We start from the raw sequence: 23172 nt of genomic DNA, 5'->3' as shown, positions 1-23172 counted from the left end.
ACCTCTCCTCCTGCTGCATTCAAGAGAGCCATCTCTGCGGTCTACGGAAATTGCCCTCTACGGACTCCGACTGCTGCTGCTCCCATCTTATCCACTACCACCTCCATCTATCCCACCAAGTCCTATTGCTCTTCCACCACCACCGCCACCAAAATGTCCTCCTCATCCTCCACCACTCCCGACTACCTCAAAGCCTCTCACGACAACATCTTCGCCAACAACAAAAAATGGGCAGAAGCAAAAGCCAAAAATGACCCCGAATTCTTCACGAAACTGTCTTCGGGCCAGAAGCCTGATTACCTCTACATTGGCTGCGCCGATAGTCGCATCCCCTCCAACGAAATCATGGGCCTGGACGCCGGCGAAGTCTTCACACACCGCAACATTGCCAATTTAGTCTGCAACACGGACCTGAACGTCATGAGCGTCATCAACTACGCCGTACGCCATCTCGAAGTCAAGCACATTGTCGTCGTCGGACACTACAGTTGCGGAGGCGTCAAAGCAGCCATGACACCCGCAGATTTGGGGCTTTTGAACCCCTGGTTGAGGAATATTCGAGATGTGTACCGTTTGCATGAGCAGGAGTTGGATGCGATTGAGGATCAGAGTAAGAAATATGATCGACTTGCCGAGTTGAATGTGCTGGAGCAGGCGAGAAATGTGGTCAAGACGGCGGCTGTGCAGCAGAGTTATGGACAGAAGAAATTTCCGATTGTGCATGCGTGGATTTTTGATTTCAAGGATGGGTTGTTGAAGGATTTGGAGCTGGATTTTGAGAAGCAGTTGAAGGATATTCAGAAGATTTACAACTTGTGCGGGTAAGGGAGAGGGAATGAGAGGTGAGAGGTTGTGGGGAGTGTCATGATATATTAAGCAATTTTGGTGTAGGCGGAGTAGAAAGGAAGAAGTGTCAATGTAGGGCTATGGGTGCGTGTAGGTACAGGTAGCTAAGGTACCGCGCTGAGCTCGAGATACATGGCAATCTACGTTGTATACACTACAATGATGTCTGATGATGTGTTCAGCTGAAGCTCCCACGCAAGATCATTGATGAGTCCCTCTCGAGCCTTCAATTCTGTGCTCCAGTTTTGATGTCTTCTCCTTGGAAAGAGTCATACTAGGTAGCTTCGGACTGGGAAGTCAATGGCTGGCAATCATTGGCGCAAGGGTTGAGATACAAATGTGGCACGTGCACTCGGTCGCGCTTGACGAGCGCGTCCATCGACATGTTGTATCGCGACGACCTCATCTTCGACAATACCTATCAACACTTCCATCATCACTCAATCACCATGGAATACGCCAAGAAGGTCAACTCCGAGCTGGTTGCGCTGCTCAAGGAGCGCAATCTCCCGCACAGCGGCAAGAAAGCAGACCTGGTCAAGCGTCTCGAAGAGGACGACGCGAAGCAGGCGTCCCAGAAACCCGCAAACAACGAGGACGAGATCGACTTTGAAGACGACGAACCAGCCACAGAGACCGCCAAAGCCGCGACTACCGAAGCTGCAGCAACCGCTATAGCTGCAGGTGGTCAAGGCGCCGTTCAGAATCCGCAAGCTGTGCCAAACCAGGAAGCGGCAATCGACCCAGCACAGACAGACGACTTGACGGTAGCGGCGGCACCCACCGATGCATCGACAGCAGATGCCGAAGCAGAGAAGAAGCAGGCTCGTGAGGAGGAAGAGAGCGCCAAATTCAGGGCCGGCCTAGCTGAGCGCACACTTGACGAGGAGATTGAGAAGCGCAAGGCACGAAGAGCGAGATTCGGTATTACAGATGACGATGAAGAGCTCAAGAAGCTGGAGCGCGCAAAGAGGTTCGGAACAACCGATTTAGTTGGACTCGTCGATCTGAACAAGGCTTTGCCAATGTCAGAGGACAGGAAGCAGAAGAAGCGAGGCCGAGAGGCCGGTGCAAATGACAGTGGGGTTAGGAAGAAGAGCAAAGGACCTGCACCTGCGGCCACGACGACGAAAAAGCAGGGCGGCAAAGCGAAGGGTGACAAGTCAGCGAATGGAGGATATCCTAGCTGGATGACGGAAAGTGACAAGGCTGCTGCTGAAGCCCGCAAAGCGAAATTTGCAGCAGCTTGAAAACGATACTACCTACCTACTCACATGCTTCTATTACCGGGCGGCATAAGGCCATTGCCGCGGCGAGGCTCGAAAATGCAAGATTATCACATGGTCGCGCAGACATACCTTTAGGCAGCGGTTGCTCTCCGAATGGCGATGTTCTCACACGTTTTAATGGCCGTTCCTGCGTTCACTACCTACCTACCTACCTGTCACACAACAAAGTCCGGCCACCACATTATCGCAATTCAAACCTCATGTTGCTTCTTTGCCCATGAGGATCATTCTTCTGTCTCGGGCTTGAGTACTGGCATTCCCGGGCTGCTCATGCCTCGGAATGCTCTCTTGAACCAAGCCGTTCTTGTACCACTGACAGGCCGGGCGAGTCCCGGACCATCGCATGCTCGATTGCAGCGCGTTCATCCTGCTGAGCGGCTACATTGATGCGTGCTTTGTCATTGCATTCGCGTCTGACGGGAACGCTTTCTAACTTTGCTGAGAGGCGATCATGTAGTCCCCTCACAATTTCAACTTGATTCCAGGACTCCACAGCTGGACCTCAGGAATGTCGCGGTAGTTGCCTGGAAAGTACTGTGGCGACAGTGTCTTTTTCACTACTTTCCCGGTTGGAGACTTTGGGAGCTCATCTTTGATAATGCGTAATACGGTTGGCAGCTTGTAGCCTGCAAGTCGATGTCGGAGATCATTGCGCAGTTGTGCTATGGGGACGACGTCTGCGATATTGACATGTGTATTCGAAGGCATTTCGGCGGCGCTCTTGAGCACTACTGCTGCAGCTACACGCTCCCCATATTCATCGTCAGGAACACCGACGACCATGGCCTCTGCGATATACGGCAGAGATAGAAGCTCGCGTTCGATGTCGAGGGCACTAATCTTGTAGCCTCCTGTGAACGAAACACTCCAGGTCAGCTGAAGCATACAACAAGTCGCAATCTACTCTTACCGCTCTTGATGATATCTACTGATGCGCGTCCGAGAATCCAGTAGTATTCACCTTCTCTCCTCGCGATATCGCCGGTCTTATAGTATCCGTCCGAGGTATGCGAAGCTGCAGTGGCTTCGGCGTCAAACAGAAATCTGCTGAACATGCCGGAACTCTTGGCGAGGATCTCTCCCTGATCGCCTTCAGATAGTCTGACATCGGAGCCTGGTTGAATCGTGCCAACGGAACCATCTGGCACCTTGCCATCTCCTACGCGGACCTTGAAGACCGCTCCAGTCTCCGTCATGCCGTATCTCAGTAGGATCTGTCGTCCTAATAGAACCGTCCACCAATCTGCTATGGTCTTGGGAAGAGCCGATGTTCCGCAGATACAAGCACGGAGTGCACGGGCACCGTCAATGTACTGCTGTGCATCTGATCGCAACGCTAGGTTCTGCTCAAAGTACCGCATCAATCGCATGTAAAGTGTTGGCACGCCAGAAAAGAAGGTGGTGCCACCTCGTTTCCAGCGTTCCCAAAGCCATTCGGGACTGAAAGAACCACTCTTGAATTCAATCACAGCGCCTCCAATGAGAAACGGGAAGAACATGATACCGATACCTGTTGCGTGGTGTACCGGCAGAACGTGCAGGAGCACGTCCGATGTTGTGATGCCGTAATGGTCCACAACTCCCATTGCCTCATCGTATATGAAGGCCCGCCGCATCACGGCTCCCTACATCAGTTATCGGAAAGTCAATAAGATGGTCGCGCACGAGGCCTATCATGCATGGACTCTTACCTTGGGCGGACCGGTCGTGCCCGATGTGAAAATCACAACGCCGGCGGCATTATCATCCAAATACGTGTCAGATGATACGATGATCTCCGCCGGCTTCAGTGGCATATTGCGCAACGAGGGTGCCACTGGGATACAGACGAATGGACTGTGCGGGTCGCGATTCTTGACCAGCTTCTCCACTGATAGCCCCAGGCGGAGGGCACCATCCGACACCAGCAGAGCCGCAGCTCGCGACTTCGTCACAAAGTACAACGCCTCTTCTGGAGGGAGTGCAGTGGTCATGGGCACAACAGCTGCACCAAGCGCCAACGCAGCCACCATCGCCACTGTGAACTCATATCCCCCTGGTGCCAAAATTGCCACATACACCTCTTGTCTCTGGACAAGAGCCTTCTGCACATGGCCGCCGAGGATCTGCCATATTCGTCTCCGAAAGGCAAGTGCGTCAGTGAGAAGTTGGAGATGTGTCGCCTCCACGCCCGTATTGTCATCTCGAACGCACATTCGAGGGGGAACTGCATGTGCTAATCGGACCAATCGATTGAAGAATGGATGGCAAGGAAGAACATGCTTCTCCGCCAGTGCTGCGAAGGACATGTGTGGAGGCACGTGCAGCGTGCGATCATCATAGTCGGCCATTTTCCCGTGTGCTTCTAGCAATGTTGTTGTCGTCGTCGTCGTCGATAGAGGCACGACTTCATCTTCTTTGTTGACCCCACCACCAGACTCGCTTTCGTTCGTATAGGTACTGCGAGAGTGTCCTGCTTCCATACGCAGCTCCAGCTGTCGCAATATGGCTTGAATCGATGGCTGAGTTGGGGCCATGAAGAAGCTGACTGACGCACTGTCGAGTCGAGTGGGATCACATTGTTTGTGATAGATGTCGTTGAACGATCAAAAAAGAGTCTTGTCAGCGCCGAGATCGCATTGCTCTCCATGAAGGTGGTAGTACCTCCTAGATGCCTGCGACTGCGTGGTTGGTTGTGTCGAAGCCCCGCCTTCGTGGATAGACTTTGAAAGACAAATCGGCTAAATCGGGCCCATTCCCTCGGGTAGAGAGACGAACATCTTACTTCCTAGGAGGTAACTATAGGAGGTAGTATTTGGAGACTTCAATGGATCATCATATCGCAAAGCAGTTGATGGACATGGATTTCAACCTTTTTTCTTGTTACTGATAATCATCGGATAAGACAGATCCCAATCTATAAACAAACACCTTTCCTACCTCAGAACTTCACTCACTCACTCATACCATGCCCGACTTCACCGACCACCTCCTCCCCGCCTCCCCCCGCGGACCCGAAATTCTCTTCCAAGAACGAGCACAATCCGACGTGCCCATCAACGAACTCGCCCATCTCCTCCTCTCCCGCAACGATTTCCTCCGCCGACAAGAGAAAATTTTACCCCTCTTGGAAAACCATGTCTTGTTCCGCAAGGTCAAACAGCCGAATTTGTCTCGTCCGGAACGTTATCAGTTGGGATTGGCGCGGGCGAAGACATTGCGTCGCTGGGCGGATCGCTTGGGTTGGGATGAGGAGGATTGGAATGTTGCGGGTTATTTGTGTGATGATGTGAGTCCTTAGTAAGTGGACTTTTTCCTCTTCTCTCTCTCTCGAGATAGGTGAATAATACAGGTACTCATCCTTTTCTCAGTATGGTGCATACGCAAATGTTCGAAACCACTGTCCGAGAGCAAGGCGACGCCCAACAAAGAGAATACTGGCTTCCCAAAATCCGCGCCTGGGAGGCTATTGGATGTTATGCTCAAACGGAACTCGGCCACGGCTCTAATGTCAAAGGACTGGAGTGTCGCGCGACCTGGGATCCCAAGACTCGGGAATTCGTCCTTCATAGTCCGACTCTTACGGCGTCCAAGTGGTGGAATGGGACGATGGGCAGGACGGCGAATCATGCGATTGTTGTGGCGCAATTGTATGTTCCTGAGTCCACTATGGGAGGGGAGGAGTCTAGATTGGTGAATCGGGGCCCCCATCCTTTTATTGTGCAGATTCGAGATTTGAAAACTCATTTGCCTCTCGAGGGGATTATTGTGGGTGATATTGGACCGAAATATGGTTATGCTCCTATGGATAATGGGTTTGTCTCTTTCTCTCTCCTCCCTCTACATACCTACCTCACCTTGTGTCGTGAAAGCACATGTGCATTTGTTGACTATTACAACAGGTACATGCTCTTCAACAACTTCCGTATCCCCCATTCTGCCATGCTCTCAAATTACTCTCGCGTGGATCCCAACACCGGCACCTACTCGAAACCCGCCAATCCCGCCGTAGTATACGGCAGTTTAACCTACGTGCGAGCCGTCATCATCATGCACGCTCGCTTAATCATCGCAAGAGCAGTAACAATCGCCGTTCGATATAGCACCGTACGAAAACAATTTCCCGACCGCGATAGCAACAAGGAGGACCAACAACAACAGTCTGCTCCCGAACTTTCCGTCCTCGACTACCCAACCGTACAAATCCGCATCCTGCCCCTTCTCGCCACGGCATTCGCCCTCCATTTCACAGGAGAAGCAATGCATACTCTCTATTCTCGTACACGAGCAGAAATCGCCCAAGGGGATTTCAGCAAATTGGCGATTCTACACGCTCAGTCTTCGGGACTCAAAAGTCTCTGTACGGAACTCGCAGCCAACAGTATTGAAACGTGTCGCAGAGCCATGGGTGGACATGGATTCATGTATTCGAGTGGCTTTGTACAGTTGAATAATGATTACTTGTCGAAACCTACCGTCGAAGGGGATAATTGGATGATTACGCAACAAACTGCACGCTTTTTGATTAAACGTATGGAAGCTGCTGTGGCGAGAAAAGGTCCCGCGAAGGATTCTATTGAACAGGATTGTCGAGATTGGTTGGATATATTTCACAACAACAACGCACATGACCAACAAGACCAACAACAAAAACAACCTCCACCCCCCTGCGAAATCTTCCTCAACGACTCCCAAATCGTCCAAGCCTTCCGCCGACGATCCCGCCACCTAACCTACAACGCCTACATCTCGCACAAGCAGCACAAACGCCCCTGGAATTCCCTGCTACTCCAACTCCGCAAAATCAGCATCGCAGAATCCGAATCGATTCTCATCTCAAATTTCCACAAAGCACTGATCAAAAAATCACCACCCCTCTCCCCCCTTTTGCAAACCCACCTCACAAACCAATTCCACCTCTTCGCATATACCACAATCGAATCTTCTGCGCGAGAATTTCTCTCATCGCATTCCATTTCCGATGCGCATCTCAACCTACTTTCTGACAAAATTCAAGAGTTGATGATGAAACAAATTCGACCGCATGCGGTGCGATTGGTGGATGCGTGGAAAATCCCGGATTATCTGTTGGATTCGGCGTTGGGGAGATTTGATGGGAAAGTGTACGAGGACTTGTTTGATCGGGCACATAAAAGGAATCCGTTGAATGAAATGACGTTTAATCCGGATTATCGGAGTGAGGAGATTGTCATGGGGGATGGTGGTGATGGGATTAAAGAGATTTTGGCGAAGCTCTAAAGGGTGGGTGTGTGTGCTGGAGGACGGTATGAGTTCACTTACCTATATGTCTTGTTGCTCGGTGAGGTGAAAATGAATTTCGAGTCCTGAAACTCTCGCTCCCAACATCACAAAGACCACACAGAATGAACACACATGACACTCGAGCACACCGTGGTGCGAAGAAATGTCCTTAGGTATTGGGCACGTAATCCTACAATATGGATATTTCTGCCGCCAGCACCCGCTGTCATGAAGAGTCTTCCACTGGCACACTTTCGTCCGGCGGCAGGATTGACGCTGCCACTTCCCGCAACTGTTCTCCAATCCATTGCGTTTCCCGGCCTGATGTCACCCCCGGCCCAATAGAAGCGGTCCTTCTCAATGTCCGATCGCCAATCCCTTCTGCGTTGCTGCTGCTCAATCCCGCGAGCTTCTCGATATCTGCAAGTCGACTTTGCACTCGTTGGTAGGTAATGCTCCTTCGGAGCGCATCGATGCGATCTTGTATCACCTGCCTCTCGAGGCCCGCAAGCTGCTCTGCAAAAGCCTCGCCTTCTCGCAGAATGCTCGCTGAAGATGGGCGCTCTGCGTCATTGATGCTGCCTTGGTAACGTGGGTCGTTTGGTCCATCTCTTTGAGCCATACTGCTGGAGGGGTAAGCCAGTGGCCGGTTCCAATAATCCGCAGACGAAGATTCCTCAGGTATAGGCGTCAGAAGCGGCGTGCTGGTCGTCCGACGAAGACCGTGATGGTGTTCGTGGGCCATTGACTGAAACTCGCGAGTAGTGGGATCTTGTAGATAGATTGACGAGGCTACACACACTCCACTGTCTCGCCACGGGCGAGGATCGCCTGCTCCGTATATGTGCTCGCTGGAATGCCGACTGCCACTGTGCGAGCCTCCATGTCCAATCGACTCTCCGCTTGATGAGGAATAGGGGTTGTCGCGCCATGGCCGAGGCAGCCACTTTGGTCTTCTACATCTGCTGGCGTGTCAGTATGTCTCGAGACTTTGGGCTCATCGCCGACAGCCAGGTGGAGCGTGATGGCTGGTCCATTTCTTGGGTCGACAGAATGGACATCTGGAATTGAGATGCAGTTGAGACGACTTACGGTCCTGGTCCTCTATGCCGGTGGGGTCTTAGTTTAATTCTCGTAATCCGTTCCCACGAGGTCGCAACTATTATCGCTCCAACCGTAGTGCACAATGTGGTCGCTAGTACAATCGGCTCGAGAGGCATCGGACGGCGCAATGCGCTCCTAGTCGTAATCGGAAATTTCGTAGAGTGTGCTAATGAATGGACCTTGGACGTGGAATATGCCGCCGTGGCTGGAGGGGGCGCAAATCGTGTAGATGTAGCGCGATGAGAGTGATGCATTTGTCGACGATTGGCAGATGAGATGCGTGTAGCAAGAGGGATTGTTGAGTACATTGCTGCTGCTCATACACAGCAGGTATGGTTGTTGGAGAAGGAGAGGCCATGGACTCGTGCTTACCTCCTTGTTCACCTGAGCAGCGTAACAATGGCGGGAGATGGTATGTTCGCATGTTGGTTTTAGCACATTTGCAAAGAACAAATCGGGCACAAATTGCATTTGTGGCCCTGGGAACGTGTGAGCAAAGAACCAGAGCAGACTCGGTGAACTGGTATTGGCGCAGCTGCCTCACGTCGAGCGGAAGCGCAGATGGGTATACGAGTGTGTGCCTGTGCTCCAATGTCTTCGTAACGCTATTTAACAATCGGAGTCGCAGGTGTGCCATAGACACCCATTGAATATAGGAGCAACGCCGCAAAGTGACAAAACTACACGTACTGAGACAGCCAGCGAATACCATCACCGTATCCCTGCCTCATTACGACCGAGCACATGAAGATCTCAATAGGTCTGATGCCATCAAGAGGTACCTTGCCCTTTCCTGTTGTCTGATAGAGTCCTAGCTCGTGGCGTAGTTGATCCTCGCTCACAGCGTTCGGGTGGTCAATCTTGTTGCCAAGGATCAAGAAGGGCGTCTTTGCCAGATCCTCCATGCTGAGCAGAGCATCAAGCTCCGCCTTCGATTCGGCGAAGCGCTCGGGGTCCTTGGCGTCTACGAGAAAGACAATACCGCTCACTTCGGGGAAGTAGTCTTTCCACAGGCGGCGAGCCTGCTGATGTCCACCAAGATCAAAGGTTGTGAAACGACAGCTGCCGACGCTCAGCTCTTCGGAGGTAGGGTGCAGGGTGGGCTGGAGGATGGCGACACGGTCGTTCTTGAGCATGTGGAGGAGCTAATGAGAGATGGTTAGCGGACGTATCCTCGTGGCACTGTGACAGCGGGTCTCTTCGGCAGTAGAGGATAGCACGTACAGTGGTTTTTCCGGCATTGTCGAGACCGAGGAACAGCAATTTGGCATGCTTGTTGGCCAGGCCCAAGTTGGCGAGCAAGTCCCAGACTGCAATGCTGTCAGCGCCAGCGCCATAGTCGTATCAGAAATATCCCTTCCGAACATACACCAATCGATGACCCACATGGCGGTGGCTCGGAGAGTGAGGAACTATTCGCGAGAGTCGAGAAGTATGCTGGACAGGCGCCAAGTCTGTGAGGAAGGGCAGAGAGAAGTGGAGGTTGATGGTTGGAGGTTGGTGGTAGTGTTTGTGTAAACTAGAGCAAGCGAGATGCACAATCGAAGTGGGAGGTGGCCGGTGGGCGTGTCGAGACCCTGGAACGCTGAGATTCACACGTTACCAGACCTTCGGATGTCACAGCAGAGGAGTTCCCGTCTAATTAGTGCATTCTCTCGTCTACCCACTACTGTTCGCTCATAATCACAAACACCTTCACACGCTCCTTGGAATATATTGTGTAGACGAGGAATATGGCCTCCAACACGCTGGTACGGACACTATCTATCCACGCAACTGACTTCGGTGCGCCAGCTAAATCATGTACATGTACAGCTTGATCGCCTCGTCGGACTCGCCATGCTTGTCCTCGCTTCGACCGTCTTCCTCTACTACACCATCTGGACACTACTCATGGTATATTGCAAATCTCGATTTCAAGCGTACAAGCAAGCACTAATACCCATCCCAGCCATTCGTCGACGACTCGCACCCAATCCAACAACTCTTTCCCCCTCGCGTCTGGGCCATTCGCATTCCCGTCATCCTCCTCCTTGTCGGCGGTGCTGTCGTGGGCAGTTTCCTGAGCGTGGTCATGATCAAGAGCAATAAGAAGAAGGCGCTCAAGGCCAAGAAAGCTGCTGCGGCGAAGGTGCAATAGACTGAATTCTGGGTGGGCACAAAAAAAGGGGGGGAAAGCGTAGGCGTCAAAGGGCTTTTCGGGAACTGTACGGAGTGATATATCGTTGATGCGGTTGCAAGGGAGATGCGGACAAGACAGTCACTTCCAACGGCAGCTCATGGCTCTCCGAAAGAAAAACCAAGTAAAACAGGCTCGGGCAGAAGAAGTATTCGTTATTTTGGAAATCGTGGGTATCTCTGAAGAAGAACGTACGCCTTCCAGCCGCCGTAAAAGGCCGGCCTCATCACAAGAAGAAGAAGGAGAAGAAGAAGAAGGAGAAGGAGACACAAAACCATGATCATCTCAATGCTTGATCAGCCTCTCTCGCCTCCTCTCTCAAACCTTCCATCTGCTCCGGTTGCAAAGCCCGCACACTGCCATTCAAATCCTCCACCACACTTTCCAATCCCCCAATCAACCTCTGAATATCCCTCCTCTGCTGCGTCACCCTCTCCATAATCTCCTCATTCTCCCTCCCCAACTCCTCCTGCCTCTCCCTCATACTCCTCTCCCACTCGGCCAACGTCGGCGCCAAATGACTGATATACAACTGCCGCGCGGGCAACGTATGCGCCGGAACAGGCACCAACACCTCCCCCCCTTGACCCATCCTCTCTCTATCCCTCTCCCTCCTCCTCCTCGCATCCTCAATCAACCGATCCAGTTCATTCAACGAAGCCACGACATTCCTCTCGAGCAAAATCTCCTCGAATTCCTTGCGCATACTCTCGCCCAATTTCTGCGTAAATTGCTCGTGTAACAATTTCACCGACCCGGGTACGCATGTGGCCGGTGTGGGGAAACATGCGGCGAAGTTGGTGTAGGAGCAGGTTTTGAGAATGTGCTGGATGGCGTCGTTGTAGAGTTTGTGGAGCGCGCTGGCGCGTGGACCGGGTGTCGAGGGTGTGGGTGGAGGACCTGCTGGGGAGGGGGAGCGGGATGGGGCTGTCATTGGTGTTGGGTTTTCTGTGTCGGTGGTTGTCATGATTTGTTGTTATTGTTGTTATTTGTTGTTTGTTATGGATGTTGATCTACATGAGGCGGTTTTGGGAGAGTTGATTTGAGACAGAGGAACGAAAGGTGTTTGGAGAGTTGCAGGTCGCGTGGGCGGCAGATTGACGCGTTGGCCTAATTCGGTTAGCTAAACATGTGAAGAACGAAGCTTCAGCCTCAGGCATCAAGACTCTCCGTGACAACTTCACCGCGCAGCTTATCCATACTCCGGCTGAAGGTGTCGACTCTACTACTTCATCCCTTATGAAGGTGGACCTGCGCGAGTGAACGGTCACTTGAGCGCGCCGTCCTGGAGACTCTGTGGCCAAGTCAAAGTGGGTGGTATGGGTACTCTTTTCTCATCACTCTCCAGAGCATAGTCATAATTCACTCTTCATTCCCTGGCATATCGAATTGACTCGCTGCAAGCCTTCACCGAGAGCGTGCGAGAGAAATTGATACTTGCAAGACCGCCCCGACCGTCTTCACCACGCTCTTCCCAGCCATATCCCTTCACATGCGCCGAATCTATTGGCCAGAATGAATATTCCCTGTCTGGTTTCCAGGTAGGGTCCCCTCACTCGACCAGGTCTGAAGCTTTTTGACGAAGCTCTCACACTGCTTGCACGTCAACTTCACGTCTCGCGATATGGAGAGCTCGCTCTTGCGCGAAATTCTGGTCCCAAGTCTTCACGCGTTCGTGAGTTTATTGGATGTGTCTTTCCTGGGATCGATACATTTGTTCAAGATGTCGATGCAAGCTCTGGAGCTGCCGTATTGGCATGAAGGCGGTGGGAGACGGGGGTGGAAGGTCTTTGGTATGGGCTTGACAGGTTGTGCGCATCGCTTGGCGTTTGGGTCCGTCTGATGAGCGTAGGAAGAGGAAGAGAGTGAGGGCGAGGGAGGTGAGTTACGCGAGGGCGTGGTTGAGTACCTACGCTTGTTTCTGTTGCTGTGAGCGTATAAGGTACTTTCTGCTGCATGTCACGGCGAGTAAAAAGTAAGTCATCTCTCTGCTCTCGCCATCGCCCTGCCCTGCCCTACCCTACCCTCTCCGCTTTGTCGAGCTCGTTTCTGTACGTATCTCATTCGACTACATTATGTGAGTCTTCTCCTACATCTCGCGCATTACTCACATTCAGTAGTGAAGTCGTTGCTGGAACTGGACTGTCGTGTCACTGCGCGGCAGCTGTGCCTGTAAGTGACTTCTGCTCGTCTCAGTCTTTGCTTCACTTCACGCAAAACCTCACATACGGTCTTCGCCGGTGTCGTCGTTGCTATGCTGACTCACTGAATTGGTCGTTGCCTAGGTAGCCAAACTCCACATCCACAAGACTCATCACTTCGCCAGACTCATCACATCGACAAGACTCATCACATCGACAACAACTTCCTCTTCCTTCAGGCCCTTCGTTGCTCAAACACTGGCACAATGAAGCGAGAAGGTGTGACCACGCGACGCAGAAACATGCCGATGCGGGAGAATACTCCGCTTCGCACTGAAGTTGCTGGCGAGGTGCGCTCAGCCGACACCGTAGCCGCCTCTACGTCGTCTACAGACGTTACGTTTGACGCCGAGATGACCGATGCGACCTCAATCGATGCCACCGGCGCGAACGCGCCAGACCCCCTTTACCTCTTCGGGCGCAAGGGGCGCCAACTCATCCAGAAGATGCAAGAGCTGCAGTGCTTAGGCATTGACGCGACTTTGCCATCTCTGCCCAAGGTGGTCTGTATTGGAGACCAGTCCGCAGGAAAATCTTCCATCGTAAGTGCCCATCTTCTGGCCTCTGCTGCTGCTGCTGCTGCTGCTGCTAACAACCTGCTCTCAGATCGAGGCCATGAGCGACATCACCTTGCCGCGTAGTGAGGGAACTTGCACCAGATGCCCATTCCGCATCACCACTCACGCCAGTGAGCCAGACGTTTCGAAGTGGAGTTGCACAATCAGTCTGCAGTTCGCCTACTCATACCTGCCTGGCTACGCGGACAGTAGCGCCGGGCTACCCGGCTGGAAGAAATATGGCGATATTCAGGTCGAGGAGTTTGCTAGAATTACAAGCAAATCTGAGCTAGAGCTCAACCTCCGGCGCGCCCAGATTGCCATCTTGAATCCGAACAGGTCCTGGCGCCACTGTGTTCATCTCACTATGGCGGATGTGGAAAAAGCCGAATTCCAGGTCGACTTCGCCCCAAATGTTATCTGCTTGGAAATCACAGCCCCCGACCTGCTAGAGATGGCCTTCTACGATCTTCCTGGAGCTATCAATGTCAAGGAAGATGCGTCTGACGACTACCTTGCAGAGTTCGTCGAGGTATGAACAGTCACTCCACTCCGTCTTAGTAGTACCAGTATGCTAACAGGTGACAGGCGGTCTTGAAGAATTACATCGCCGATGAGGAAGCCCTGATTGTCATTGCGTGTCCGGCAAATCAGGACTTTCACAACGGCATTGCCTTCAAATATCTTCGCAAATACAAGGCTATTGGTCGCGCGATAGGCGTGCTCACGAAGCCGGATCTTGTCGATGCTTTGACGACCAGGCGCTTGGAGTCCTTCGAAAATATGTTCAGCGCAAAAGCCTTTTCAGTCGAAGGAGGGTGGTACATGACGAGGCAATTGTCTCAGGCTCAGCTGAACGCGGCCAACTGTCTGACATATCAAGAGGCTCGTGCGCAGGAGGCGACGTTCTTCTCGCAGCCACCCTGGAGCACGCAATTCTCGATGTACGCAGACCGCTTTGGCATCAGCAATCTGCAGGAGGCGATATCGCGGAAACATATTGGGCACATTCTCAGGAGTTTGCCGAAAATTGTCCAGCGCGTACAGGAACGACTGACGGATGTTCAGCAGCAATTGAGAGAATACCCAAGCAAGCCTACGAACCCAGGACTAGAGCTCATCTACGATGTCGATAAGGTGGTTACTGCAGTTGTCGCTCAATGTAGCGCGGACAGCAAGTCTAGCCCCTTTCGCGGAGCTCAGAGGGGTAATCTCATGAACTTCAGGAAGCAGCTCGCCGCTATAGCTCCTAGAGTGGAGTTGTCGACCCCCGGATACGTGAAGCCAAGTATTTCGATTACGGACTCTGACGAGGAAAAGATGGACAACACACCTTCGAAGCGCTTCCGAGGTGAGAACGGACGTGCTCAGAGTGTTACTCCGAGACGGCCAGCTCCAGCCTGCAGTGCGTCTGTTCGCACTCCTACTGCATCTGGCAGCAAGCGCAAAATGGCACGACCTCCAGTTCCGGAGACTGGCGTTTCTGCTACTACGTTTCAATTAGACGAAGTCAAGAGGCGTTTCGACCTCGCACCCAACGCACAGCTCCCTGACGCCGCCGACCCTCGCATCACTGATGACATGGCTACAGAGTCACTTTCTGGATTCAGTACGTTGACGCAGCAAGCTCTGGACCGGTTTGGGAGCAACGTAGTGAGCATGCTGAAGCAATGCTTGGCCAACTCCCTGGCCACTCGTCAAGGCACCCTCCTCTACGAAGAAATGGCCTCCATTATGCGCGCTTTGTTCGATGAGCTATTCGAGAAAGAGGTGGAAATCATCCACCACAACATTAGCTGCCTGATCCATAGGCCCATCACCTACTCGAAGGAGTGGTGGGACACCAAGAGAGACGAGCATTTGCAGAAACTTCGCCAAGGCCGAACCGAAGCTCGTGTATTGGAGCGCCTCGACGACATGGAAGCCGAGGGGCTCAAAGTTCCTTCTACCCTGGAAGAGCGCAAGAAGAAGGCCACCGACCCCGTATGGATAGCCAACAACGTCCGCTCCCCAGCCTTCGAAATCGAATTAAAGGAACTTGCCGTACCGCTCACCTTTTACGAACTCGCTTCCAGCCAGCTCGTCGACAACGTCGCGAGAAATTTGGACTTTCTCATCTACCAGATTGAGAATCGTCTCAAGACACGTTTGTTAGAAGGTCTTCGCCCGACCGATTCTCAGCGAGCTGCAACTCTACTCGCAGAGGATCCGAAGCGTGAGGAAATGCGTGCGACGTTGGAGAGTGAGAAGCAGAAATTGGAGTTGGCGATTGAGAAGTTGAAGATTCTGTCTAGCACTGATCATTGATGGGATGTGATGAAGGAGGTTTCAAAACGTCTGGGGGTTTGGTCTTTTCTTTTTGAAAGATGTCCCATGAGACCTGTGGAATGGAAAGAGAATAAGAATGGTTCGGATTGTCGCCTGTATGCGCGCTATGCACGATACATACCCCGTGTCTTGTCGATGATGCAAAGGGCCTGAACAGAGGCAGAGGCATTCACATGGCAGATAACACCCCCTCATGGGTTGTATGCTCGAGTTGAATGTAAATAGACTGAACAAGCAATATTCAGCAGAATGGAATTAATCAGAAAGAAAAAAAGAAAAATGAGAGAAAATTTCCAAAAAAACCCATAAATTTACAAAATTTTACCAAGACTCAAATCAATACTACCTGACCTAACAAGTAACTCGGTACAGTCCATCAGTCCAACGTAGGATCAGGTCAGGTCAGGTCAGATCAATATCTTTCAAAAAGTAAAATCCTCAACTACAACAACCTCTTTTTCCCCTCCCCCTCCTCCTCCTCCTCCTTCTTCTTCCAACAACCACCCCATTACTTCTCTCTTCATCTTCTCTCCTGTACAAAGATAATATTTTGCTGATACCTCCTTTTCTTTTTCCTTTCCCTTTTCCTTTTCCTTTTCCTCCTTTTCGTCATTCTCTTTTTCGTCATGATTATAGAGATGAAGATAATCCACATCATCCAAACCCATCCTTCTCAAATACACCGCTTCAACAATTTCTGGAAATTTTCTTAGGCGATTTATTATCTCTTTTGCGTTTTCTTCTTCTTTTTTCTTTCCATTATCATCATCTTCCTTATCAGTATGCTTATTTTTCCAACCAGTTACAAACACTACAAATCTAATCCCTTTTCCCTTTTCCTTTTTTCTTCTTCTCTTTCTTCTCCTCCTTCGACAATCCTTCTTCTTCTTGTCCCATTTCCAATTGTGCCACTTCTTCAACAACATCCCAAACAAAAGCCAAATCTTCCATTTTGACTGTCCAGAGGATTTTGAGATTTAGATGTAAAAAAGAAGAAGAAGAAGAAGAAGAAGAAGAAGAAGTTGACAAAAAAGGAATTATGGGCGTAATTCCAATTCCTGCTGCGATGAAAATTCTTCTTTTCTTTTCCGTCTTTGTAGGAGTTTTCTTTTGTTGCTCTTGTTGATATTGCTGCTCTTCTTGCTGGAAAATGGGAAATTCTCCTCCTCCAAAACCTCTGACATCAATAACTAAATGTTCTCCTTCTTTTTCTTTTTCTCGTCTGTATTGATTCTCTTTTTGATGTGATTCATCATCACCATACCCCCACAAAAAATTCGTCACGACTCCTCCTCCGACTTTTCGGATGGTAATTTCAAATTCATCACCACACTTCCCTAAAGCTTCTTCCTTCTGCTGCTCTTGCTGCTGTTGCTGGTCCTGCTGCTGGTGTTGGTGCTGGTGCTGCTGATAAAAACCCGAAACAGTAAAAGTCCGAACAAAATCATCATTCAAACTACGAGGGTCGTCGTCGCGCATATGTGAGTATCCGATGTTCAAGTGAGAGGAGAAATCCAAGGTGATGTATTGACCGGGTTGATAGGTAGAAGCCGCGGTTGGGGAGGTAGAAGTGTTTGGTTGATGGAGACGGAATCTGAAGCGAGAAATTGTTGGAGTGAGTTTTGTCTGGTGGAGGAGAGTCGCTTGTTGTTCTTGTTGTTGCTGCTGCAGTTCCCCAGTAGTGGTAGCAGAAGCAGCAGCAGCAAATCTTTCCTTAGCAAGTCGTCGAACCCTCGGATGATAAATCGACTTCTCACCCAAAACCCCACGAAAAGGCAACGCATGCTCCACGAGTCGAAGTGAAACAACAGAAAATTTCACACAGAGATTCGAATGTGGTAAAAATTCCTCTGCAGCAGAGCCCACAAGTATTTCCGTCGTACCGCTCAAATAAAGACAATCCCCCGTGTCAAAATCCGGAATACAGAGTCCTGCTTTGGGATAAATGGCGAGATTTCCGAGAGTTTGATAGAGTCTGTTTCCAGAGTATTCGGGCCAGCATAATACCGTAGCTGATTCAGAATTATTTTCGTCGTCGTGGGATGCCACGCGAAGGAAACCGGTGGGGCCTCCGCGGTGGTTGGTGTCCATGTCCGAGTTGTTGTTGGCGCTGGATATGAAGAAGAGATCGGCTTTGCTGATGAGCTGTAGTGCGTGGAGAGACAAGTGTGTTGAGGTGGAGAGTAATTCTGGTTTTGAGATCGCGGGCTTGATGTGGCGTTTGTTTAGGTATTTGGGGCAGTTTCCTAGACTGTTATCAATCAATCAATCAGCTTCGTTTTACTTTGGAGAAACAAAAGAGAAACAAGAAAAAAAAAGAGAGAAAATACTCTCTCCTCCATACCTCTGCTCCACCTTCAAAACCAGCTGCATTTCCGCAATCGATTCCTCTCTCCCATCATCATCCCCCTCCCCCTCCCTTCTCCTCCAACCCAACGCCCCAACAACCATCCTCCCAAAAAATTTCACTCGTTTCCTCCTCTCCAAATCAATCGTCAACCCACTAATCATCCTCCCCTTTCCTTCCTCCTCCCTCCTCACCACAACCTTCTCACTTCCCCTTCCACTTCCACCATCTCCATCTCCCTTCCCCCCAACCAAAACCTCCACAACAGGATCCCACAATCCCTCCACCTGCGCCTTAATCCCCATAACCCCATTCCTCCCCAGCGGTTGCGCAAGAGGTTCTTCTTCCCCTTCTTCTTTCCTTTCACCACCACCACTACTTTTACCAAGTAACGTCGTAACAGGCCAACCCTGACAATCAATTGTTCCCAAAGCAATGAGAGGAGAAATTTGGAGTTGGCGCGAGAGGAGAGGAGAGAGGTGGGGGATTGTGGGATTTTCGAAATCTGGATTCTGGGAAATGTGGAGTTTGTAGTGGAGGGAGATTTCGCCGGGGTGGAAGGGGAGGGGAGTGTAGAAGAGGGCCATTTCTTTTTCTTTGGGGTTGGGATGGGTTTGTAAGAAGAGGGAGAGAGAGAGAGAGATGGAGGGGTTGTAATGACGAGTTAATGTGAGAGAAAAAGAATTGTTCAAGCCGAGCTTATGGTATGGTATGGGATGGCACAGAGGCAGTATCCAGCGCTGCTAAAAAGAATGATCCAGTTCAAAGTGACTTGTTTGTACCAGCGCAAGAGTCTGTATAGAAGGTAGTAAAAAGGGTTGGAGATGAGGAGGTAGGTCTTGGCTTGTGGCTTGATGCTAGTCAGCGAGATGCATCAGGTGCTGATGAAGCATAGACTGACGGTAACGAATTGGAAAGCTAGAATCTGGTAGAGAGAGTGTGTAGGTGTGTCTGGGATATTCATATGTACATGTATATGCCTCATCAGATCTCATCAAGTCAGACGCGCTATAGGCATTGCAGCTCGTCGACCTTTGATACTTCGCTTCCTCGTCGGCCTAGCATTGAGAGAGAGAGAGAAAGTCAGCAAATTCATATATTCACAAAAAAGAAGCACAAGACATTTGCAAAAAACTCACGTATCAAAAATGGAACCTGGACCAAAATCCGGTATACCTCCCAAAGTACCAAAGATATCACCAATATAATTCGTCGCATTCACTCCCTGCGCAAACGTCTGATTCCACCCCTTCAAAATACCCTGAACAACTTCAATACCCGCGAGATAAATATTCTGAATGGCAGGTTCAAAAGCACCTTGTTCCGCATAGAGTAAATTTGTCGTTGCAGCCTCTCCCGGGAACGGACGATCGAAATCCGAAGCAGTTCTCATGACGATGATGCGAGAAAAATCTACCAGCTTGTGTACAGCTGCGCGCAAGAGGACTTCCAGTGTGGCGTTGTCTTCTTGCGCTGTTGTGCAATAGACTCCGGAGCCGTTGGTGAGTAATGTCGTATAGTTGCCGAATGCCGTCGAGAGGATCTCTCCGGAGTAGTAGACGTCGGAAGTGGCTACATCACACTCTACAATGGTGGGAGGTGCAGCACCGATTGCGTATGCTTTCGAGGCTGCGTATTGGGCTCGGTAGGCAATGGCGTCGTCGCTATCGTTGAGTGTCGCTTTTCGGGCAAATCCCGCGGCTATCTTTTGGAGATTCTGATTGAGCTCAAAGACTTCCGTACCATAGATGGAAGTGGGATATTGATCTGGTGTGGTCGAGCCCAGAGGGATATAACCAGTCGAGAAATTGGCCGGGATTTCTCGAGGGTCAAATTCGTATTGCAAAGCTACTTGGACTGCAAAGCGAGCGAATGTAGCTGAGCATATGGTTGCCACTTCTGGGTTCACTCCACTAGTTGCGTTGGTTTATGAGTATTGTATAGTCTGACCAATGCCACTCCAGATATCGCAAAGGACTTACCCAATGCCCGCCACCATCCAGTATGACTCTGTAAGATCAAATTGTGGTGACCATACAAGCGATCCAATTGTCGTAGCAGCATTGATCTCGCTCTCTCCCGTCACCACTTGACAAACATCTCCATCTGCAGTACAGTGCACTTCCGGGAACAGCGGGGATAGGCCAGGAACGGTGACATTCAGTGCGAGAATGTCGAATTCGGGAATACCGTACCAAATCTCTGCTTCGGGAGCAAACATGGAGACAATAAAGACTTTGGGTTTGACGACGACATTGACTGCCTGTTGTTGTTGGGCTGGCAGAAGAGCAGCGCGTGCGGAAGAGGCGCAGAGGAGAGCTGCAATGAGGGAAGACAACATGGTCATGAGAGTGAGTGAGTGAGTGAGTGAGTGGTATGGTAGGGAGCCGTCGTGAAGAAGACTGACTCTACCGATATTGAGGTGGAAAGGAGAGGAGGAGGAGGATAAAAATCATAATAATAATTAAAATAAATATACCTTATATACCAGCACGCTTGCAATAGACATTAGAGGCATAGTGCCAAGGGCTAGCCTACCTCCTAGCGTGCGATAAGCAGTCTTGGGAAGAGCTTGGTCAGCCCCGTCCGACGGCGAGTGCCGATTCCTGACGTAAATGCTGATACTGTATCGGAGGAGATAAAGACGTCCTTCTACCGTAGTGGGCCGTGGCGGACCAGATCCTCGAAACTGATATCATGTCCTGTAAACCAATTGACACTAACAAGTAATAAGTATTATCCAATATCGATATGCTTCCAACTTCTCAGAGATCCGCCCATATCACACCAGGTTTCCCATTCGCACACAGTCCATCAAAATGCTTCGCGGCCAAAACAACGAGGATATGGAATCCCAGCACAAAAAGCGACTGCCACGCACTGAGAGCCACGAGACCAAGATCCAGTGCCGCAAGCCCAAGCAGAGGATATACGAGCCATTGGTTCGCTGCATAGGGAGTGCATGGAATCGAGATTGATAACACTTTTACCAGGAAGAAGGAAGCTCGTATCATGGCATTAAATGGAGCATTTTGGGGGCGGAGAACGACGCTCGCTCTCGTTGTCTCTGGCGGTGGTAGTATTAAACGCGGGCTTTGCTCTGGAGATGCAACCTTGGCAGTGGGAAACTCAATTTTCTTGGCCTGTACTGCCAGTGATCCCGTCAATGGACTCAGAGCCCTACTCTGCCCGCGGTCATGTCCTCTGCTGGGACTCTGAGACCGAGCGTTCCGACTGTTCCGACTGTTTTCGTTCGAATACTGCCTGCCTGGTGAGGGCAAGTACGGAGGCTTCCGCGGTCGCGATGTTGCCTTTGGTGCTGGAGAATCGACAGAGGACACTCGGGCCATGTGCTCATCGGCCGCCCATACTGCTTCGCCTAATGCAGCACCGCCTTTGATGCTCGCCAGGATCTCGTCGGTGCTGGGTCGATCGTTCGGATCCACGCTGAGCAGTTTCTTCAGGTATTTGTAGAGACGCTCCGGGAGATCGAGCCGCATCCAGCTTTCTTCCGCAAGCCCCGACCACTTCTTAATCTCAGCTTTGAGCTCGTCCAGGTCCTCGTTTTCCTCGTTGATGTCGTCTGCATTGGTGTATGGCAGCCGACCGAAACACATAAAGTAGACTATCATGCCCAGCGAGAAGATGTCCGACTTGGTCGTAAAGTCCCCGAAAGAACCATCGGCATTCCGCTGAAGCACTTCTGGAGCACAGTACGATATTGTTCCAGTGGCGCCCGACGATACGCGCTTGGCGCCAGCTGCCTGGACCTCACCAAAATCTGATATTAATACCCTGGTCTTGCCATCATCGCGCTGTAGCAAGCAATTGGATGGCTTCAAGTCTCGGTGAATATAGCCTTTCTGGTGTAGGTGATGCAAGCCAGAGGTAATGTCTCTGAAGAACGAAAATATCTCATCCAGTGATAATCTACTAGGCCCACGAAGTTCATCGGGAGGACTGAGCTCGCTCCTAGACTTTCTCCGAATCTTACTTTTCAGCTTTTCTGTCGTGGAAGGAGAGTTCTGTGGCCCTAGCACGTAACTGTGTAGATCGCCACCATTACAGAAGTCCTGTAAGATCCACAGGCATGGTATACTGGGTCCGAACATTGATGGCTGGTGATCCTCGAGCCAAGTCCAATGATAGGCCACCAGATTCTTGTGAGGAATCTTCTGCAACAGCTTGACTTCCACGATGACCTTTTCAAAGTACGTTCTGCTGTCGCCCACTGGAATCCTTTTGCATGCGAAATGACCAAGCGAGACTCCGTCGATGACATGCTCCACGAGCAATACAACGCCATTACCACCTCTGCCAAGCTCTCGTTCCGTTCTGAAAAACTGTTGAAAATAGCCCGGAGAAAAGGCCGAGCTGCTGATTCCTTGGCCATGTGAAGTTGCAGGCTCGCTGCTTACAAACTGTGCTCCAGTAGCTGGTGGGTCATGCGCCCCGCTGACATCTCTCGATCGGCCAGACCTGATAGCGATGGGTATACGTCGGTTTGAAGTGGAAGGAGCAGATGCCGCAGGTGATGGTCGCTGACTCGCCGCCAGCATTCCAAAGTACTCTGGGTCAACGAAAGGCCTCTCGGGCCCATATGGGTGGGCAGTTTCGCCATCGCCGGTGCTAGGGTCCCTCGTCCGCAATGGCTGGCGGCAATACGGACAATCTTGCAATTCAATGGGCTGTTCGGTAGCCTGTCGAACTGACAGCTGTCTGGAATTGGCATCATAAACCACGACAGCATCACCTCGTCGCCTTCATAACACGATGTAAGCTGCTTCGTATGGCAGTGAATATGATTTGACGACTTACAAAACCACGTCCCGAGAGTCTGAAGCGTACGGTACCAAGCTCATCTGTCGCGCAGGCTGTGGCGGCGCGGGGTCAGCCATTCGAGACAATTCGCATATCGCATGTGAAGTTGCCCCGTCTCGTCTACACGTGAGTGGTTCAATCGGTTCATCACAATGTTGATGCTGAGGTTGATGTTGATGCGGATGCGGAAGCGGAAGGTCAGTGGGCAGCCCGGCAGCCTTTAGAATGGAACGCGCGACAACTGGCCGGGCCGTTCCTT

General features: G+C 51.0%; 12 protein-coding genes across 12 annotated transcripts; 6 read left to right on the top strand and 6 right to left on the bottom strand.

Annotated features, from left to right (window-relative positions):
- Positions 1-10: 10 nt before the first annotated feature.
- SEPMUDRAFT_145575 (carbonic anhydrase) lies at positions 11-996 on the top strand. The gene has a single exon (XM_016903140.1). It carries the CDS (start codon positions 154-156, stop codon positions 823-825), a length of 672 nt encoding a protein of 223 aa, XP_016764412.1. The 5' UTR covers positions 11-153; the 3' UTR covers positions 826-996.
- Positions 997-1295: 299 nt separating this feature from the next.
- SEPMUDRAFT_55466 (uncharacterized protein) lies at positions 1296-3570 on the top strand (the record flags this gene model as incomplete). The annotated part of the gene is made up of 2 exons (XM_016909361.1): positions 1296-1613; positions 1665-3570. The coding sequence occupies 2 exons, from the start codon at positions 1296-1298 to the stop codon at positions 2094-2096; spliced, it is 750 nt and encodes a 249-aa protein (XP_016764411.1). The 3' UTR covers positions 2097-3570.
- Positions 1297-3570, top strand: SEPMUDRAFT_75293 (uncharacterized protein). Its single transcript, XM_016910104.1, has one exon. The coding sequence runs from the start codon at positions 2229-2231 to the stop codon at positions 2520-2522; it is 294 nt and encodes a 97-aa protein (XP_016764410.1). The 5' UTR covers positions 1297-2228; the 3' UTR covers positions 2523-3570.
- SEPMUDRAFT_137089 (AMP-binding enzyme) lies at positions 2598-4465 on the bottom strand (the record flags this gene model as incomplete). The annotated part of the gene is made up of 3 exons (XM_016902826.1): positions 2598-2986; positions 3046-3760; positions 3827-4465. 3 exons carry the CDS (start codon positions 4463-4465, stop codon positions 2598-2600), a joined length of 1743 nt encoding a protein of 580 aa, XP_016764409.1.
- A 617-nt stretch (positions 4466-5082) lies between these two features.
- Positions 5083-7373, top strand: SEPMUDRAFT_129260 (acyl-CoA oxidase; the record flags this gene model as incomplete). The annotated part of the gene is made up of 3 exons (XM_016902270.1): positions 5083-5414; positions 5486-5929; positions 6017-7373. The coding sequence occupies 3 exons, from the start codon at positions 5083-5085 to the stop codon at positions 7371-7373; spliced, it is 2133 nt and encodes a 710-aa protein (XP_016764408.1).
- Positions 7374-8908: 1535 nt separating this feature from the next.
- On the bottom strand, positions 8909-9973 carry SEPMUDRAFT_75286 (GTP-binding protein). Its single transcript, XM_016910103.1, has 3 exons — positions 9850-9973; positions 9705-9790; positions 8909-9625 (listed from the first exon to the last, which is right to left on the bottom strand). The coding sequence occupies exons 1-3, from the start codon at positions 9866-9868 to the stop codon at positions 9161-9163; spliced, it is 570 nt and encodes a 189-aa protein (XP_016764407.1). The 5' UTR covers positions 9869-9973; the 3' UTR covers positions 8909-9160.
- Positions 9974-10146: 173 nt separating this feature from the next.
- SEPMUDRAFT_145572 (dolichol phosphate-mannose biosynthesis regulatory) lies at positions 10147-11028 on the top strand. Its single transcript, XM_016903139.1, has 3 exons — positions 10147-10231; positions 10296-10376; positions 10432-11028. The coding sequence occupies exons 1-3, from the start codon at positions 10214-10216 to the stop codon at positions 10618-10620; spliced, it is 288 nt and encodes a 95-aa protein (XP_016764406.1). The 5' UTR covers positions 10147-10213; the 3' UTR covers positions 10621-11028.
- On the bottom strand, positions 10940-11593 carry SEPMUDRAFT_55453 (Nnf1-domain-containing protein; the record flags this gene model as incomplete). Its single annotated transcript, XM_016909360.1, has 1 exon — positions 10940-11593. The coding sequence occupies one exon, from the start codon at positions 11591-11593 to the stop codon at positions 10940-10942; it is 654 nt and encodes a 217-aa protein (XP_016764405.1).
- Positions 11594-13213: 1620 nt separating this feature from the next.
- SEPMUDRAFT_159787 (uncharacterized protein) lies at positions 13214-15972 on the top strand (the record flags this gene model as incomplete). Its single annotated transcript, XM_016907868.1, has 3 exons — positions 13214-13402; positions 13467-13949; positions 14006-15972. 3 exons carry the CDS (start codon positions 13214-13216, stop codon positions 15722-15724), a joined length of 2391 nt encoding a protein of 796 aa, XP_016764404.1. The 3' UTR covers positions 15725-15972.
- A 592-nt stretch (positions 15973-16564) lies between these two features.
- SEPMUDRAFT_55448 (uncharacterized protein) lies at positions 16565-18679 on the bottom strand (the record flags this gene model as incomplete). Its single annotated transcript, XM_016909359.1, has 2 exons — positions 16565-17996; positions 18090-18679. 2 exons carry the CDS (start codon positions 18677-18679, stop codon positions 16565-16567), a joined length of 2022 nt encoding a protein of 673 aa, XP_016764403.1.
- A 548-nt stretch (positions 18680-19227) lies between these two features.
- On the bottom strand, positions 19228-20313 carry SEPMUDRAFT_35651 (purine nucleoside permease; the record flags this gene model as incomplete). The annotated part of the gene is made up of 2 exons (XM_016908615.1): positions 19228-20005; positions 20075-20313. 2 exons carry the CDS (start codon positions 20311-20313, stop codon positions 19228-19230), a joined length of 1017 nt encoding a protein of 338 aa, XP_016764402.1.
- Positions 20314-20535: 222 nt separating this feature from the next.
- Positions 20536-23150, bottom strand: SEPMUDRAFT_145568 (kinase-like protein). Its single transcript, XM_016903138.1, has 2 exons — positions 22911-23150; positions 20536-22853 (listed from the first exon to the last, which is right to left on the bottom strand). Exons 1-2 carry the CDS (start codon positions 22988-22990, stop codon positions 20858-20860), a joined length of 2076 nt encoding a protein of 691 aa, XP_016764401.1. The 5' UTR covers positions 22991-23150; the 3' UTR covers positions 20536-20857.
- Positions 23151-23172: the final 22 nt, after the last annotated feature.

This window comes from Sphaerulina musiva, assembly GCF_000320565.1.
Source record: "Sphaerulina musiva SO2202 unplaced genomic scaffold SEPMUscaffold_1, whole genome shotgun sequence".
NCBI lineage: Eukaryota > Fungi > Ascomycota > Dothideomycetes > Mycosphaerellales > Mycosphaerellaceae > Sphaerulina > Sphaerulina musiva.
This window is presented reverse-complemented; position numbering and strand designations above follow the sequence as displayed.

Bases quoted from the DNA above. Each gene is read 5' to 3' on its own strand.
- SEPMUDRAFT_145575 (XM_016903140.1), top strand. From the start codon at position 154: ATGTCCTCCTCATCCTCCACCACTCCCGACTACCTCAAAGCCTCTCAC.
- SEPMUDRAFT_75293 (XM_016910104.1), top strand. From the start codon at position 2,229: ATGGCGATGTTCTCACACGTTTTAATGGCCGTTCCTGCGTTCACTACC.
- SEPMUDRAFT_75286 (XM_016910103.1), bottom strand. The intron at 9,626-9,704 runs GTACGTGCTATC...ATCTCTCATTAG, and splicing joins ACAATGCCGGAAAAACCACT to CTCCTCCACATGCTCAAGAA.
- SEPMUDRAFT_145572 (XM_016903139.1), top strand. The intron at 10,377-10,431 runs GTATATTGCAAA...TACCCATCCCAG, and splicing joins CCATCTGGACACTACTCATG to CCATTCGTCGACGACTCGCA.
- SEPMUDRAFT_145568 (XM_016903138.1), bottom strand. From the start codon at position 22,990: ATGGCTGACCCCGCGCCGCCACAGCCTGCGCGACAGATGAGCTTGGTA. The intron at 22,854-22,910 runs GTAAGTCGTCAA...CGTGTTATGAAG, and splicing joins GACTCTCGGGACGTGGTTTT to GCGACGAGGTGATGCTGTCG.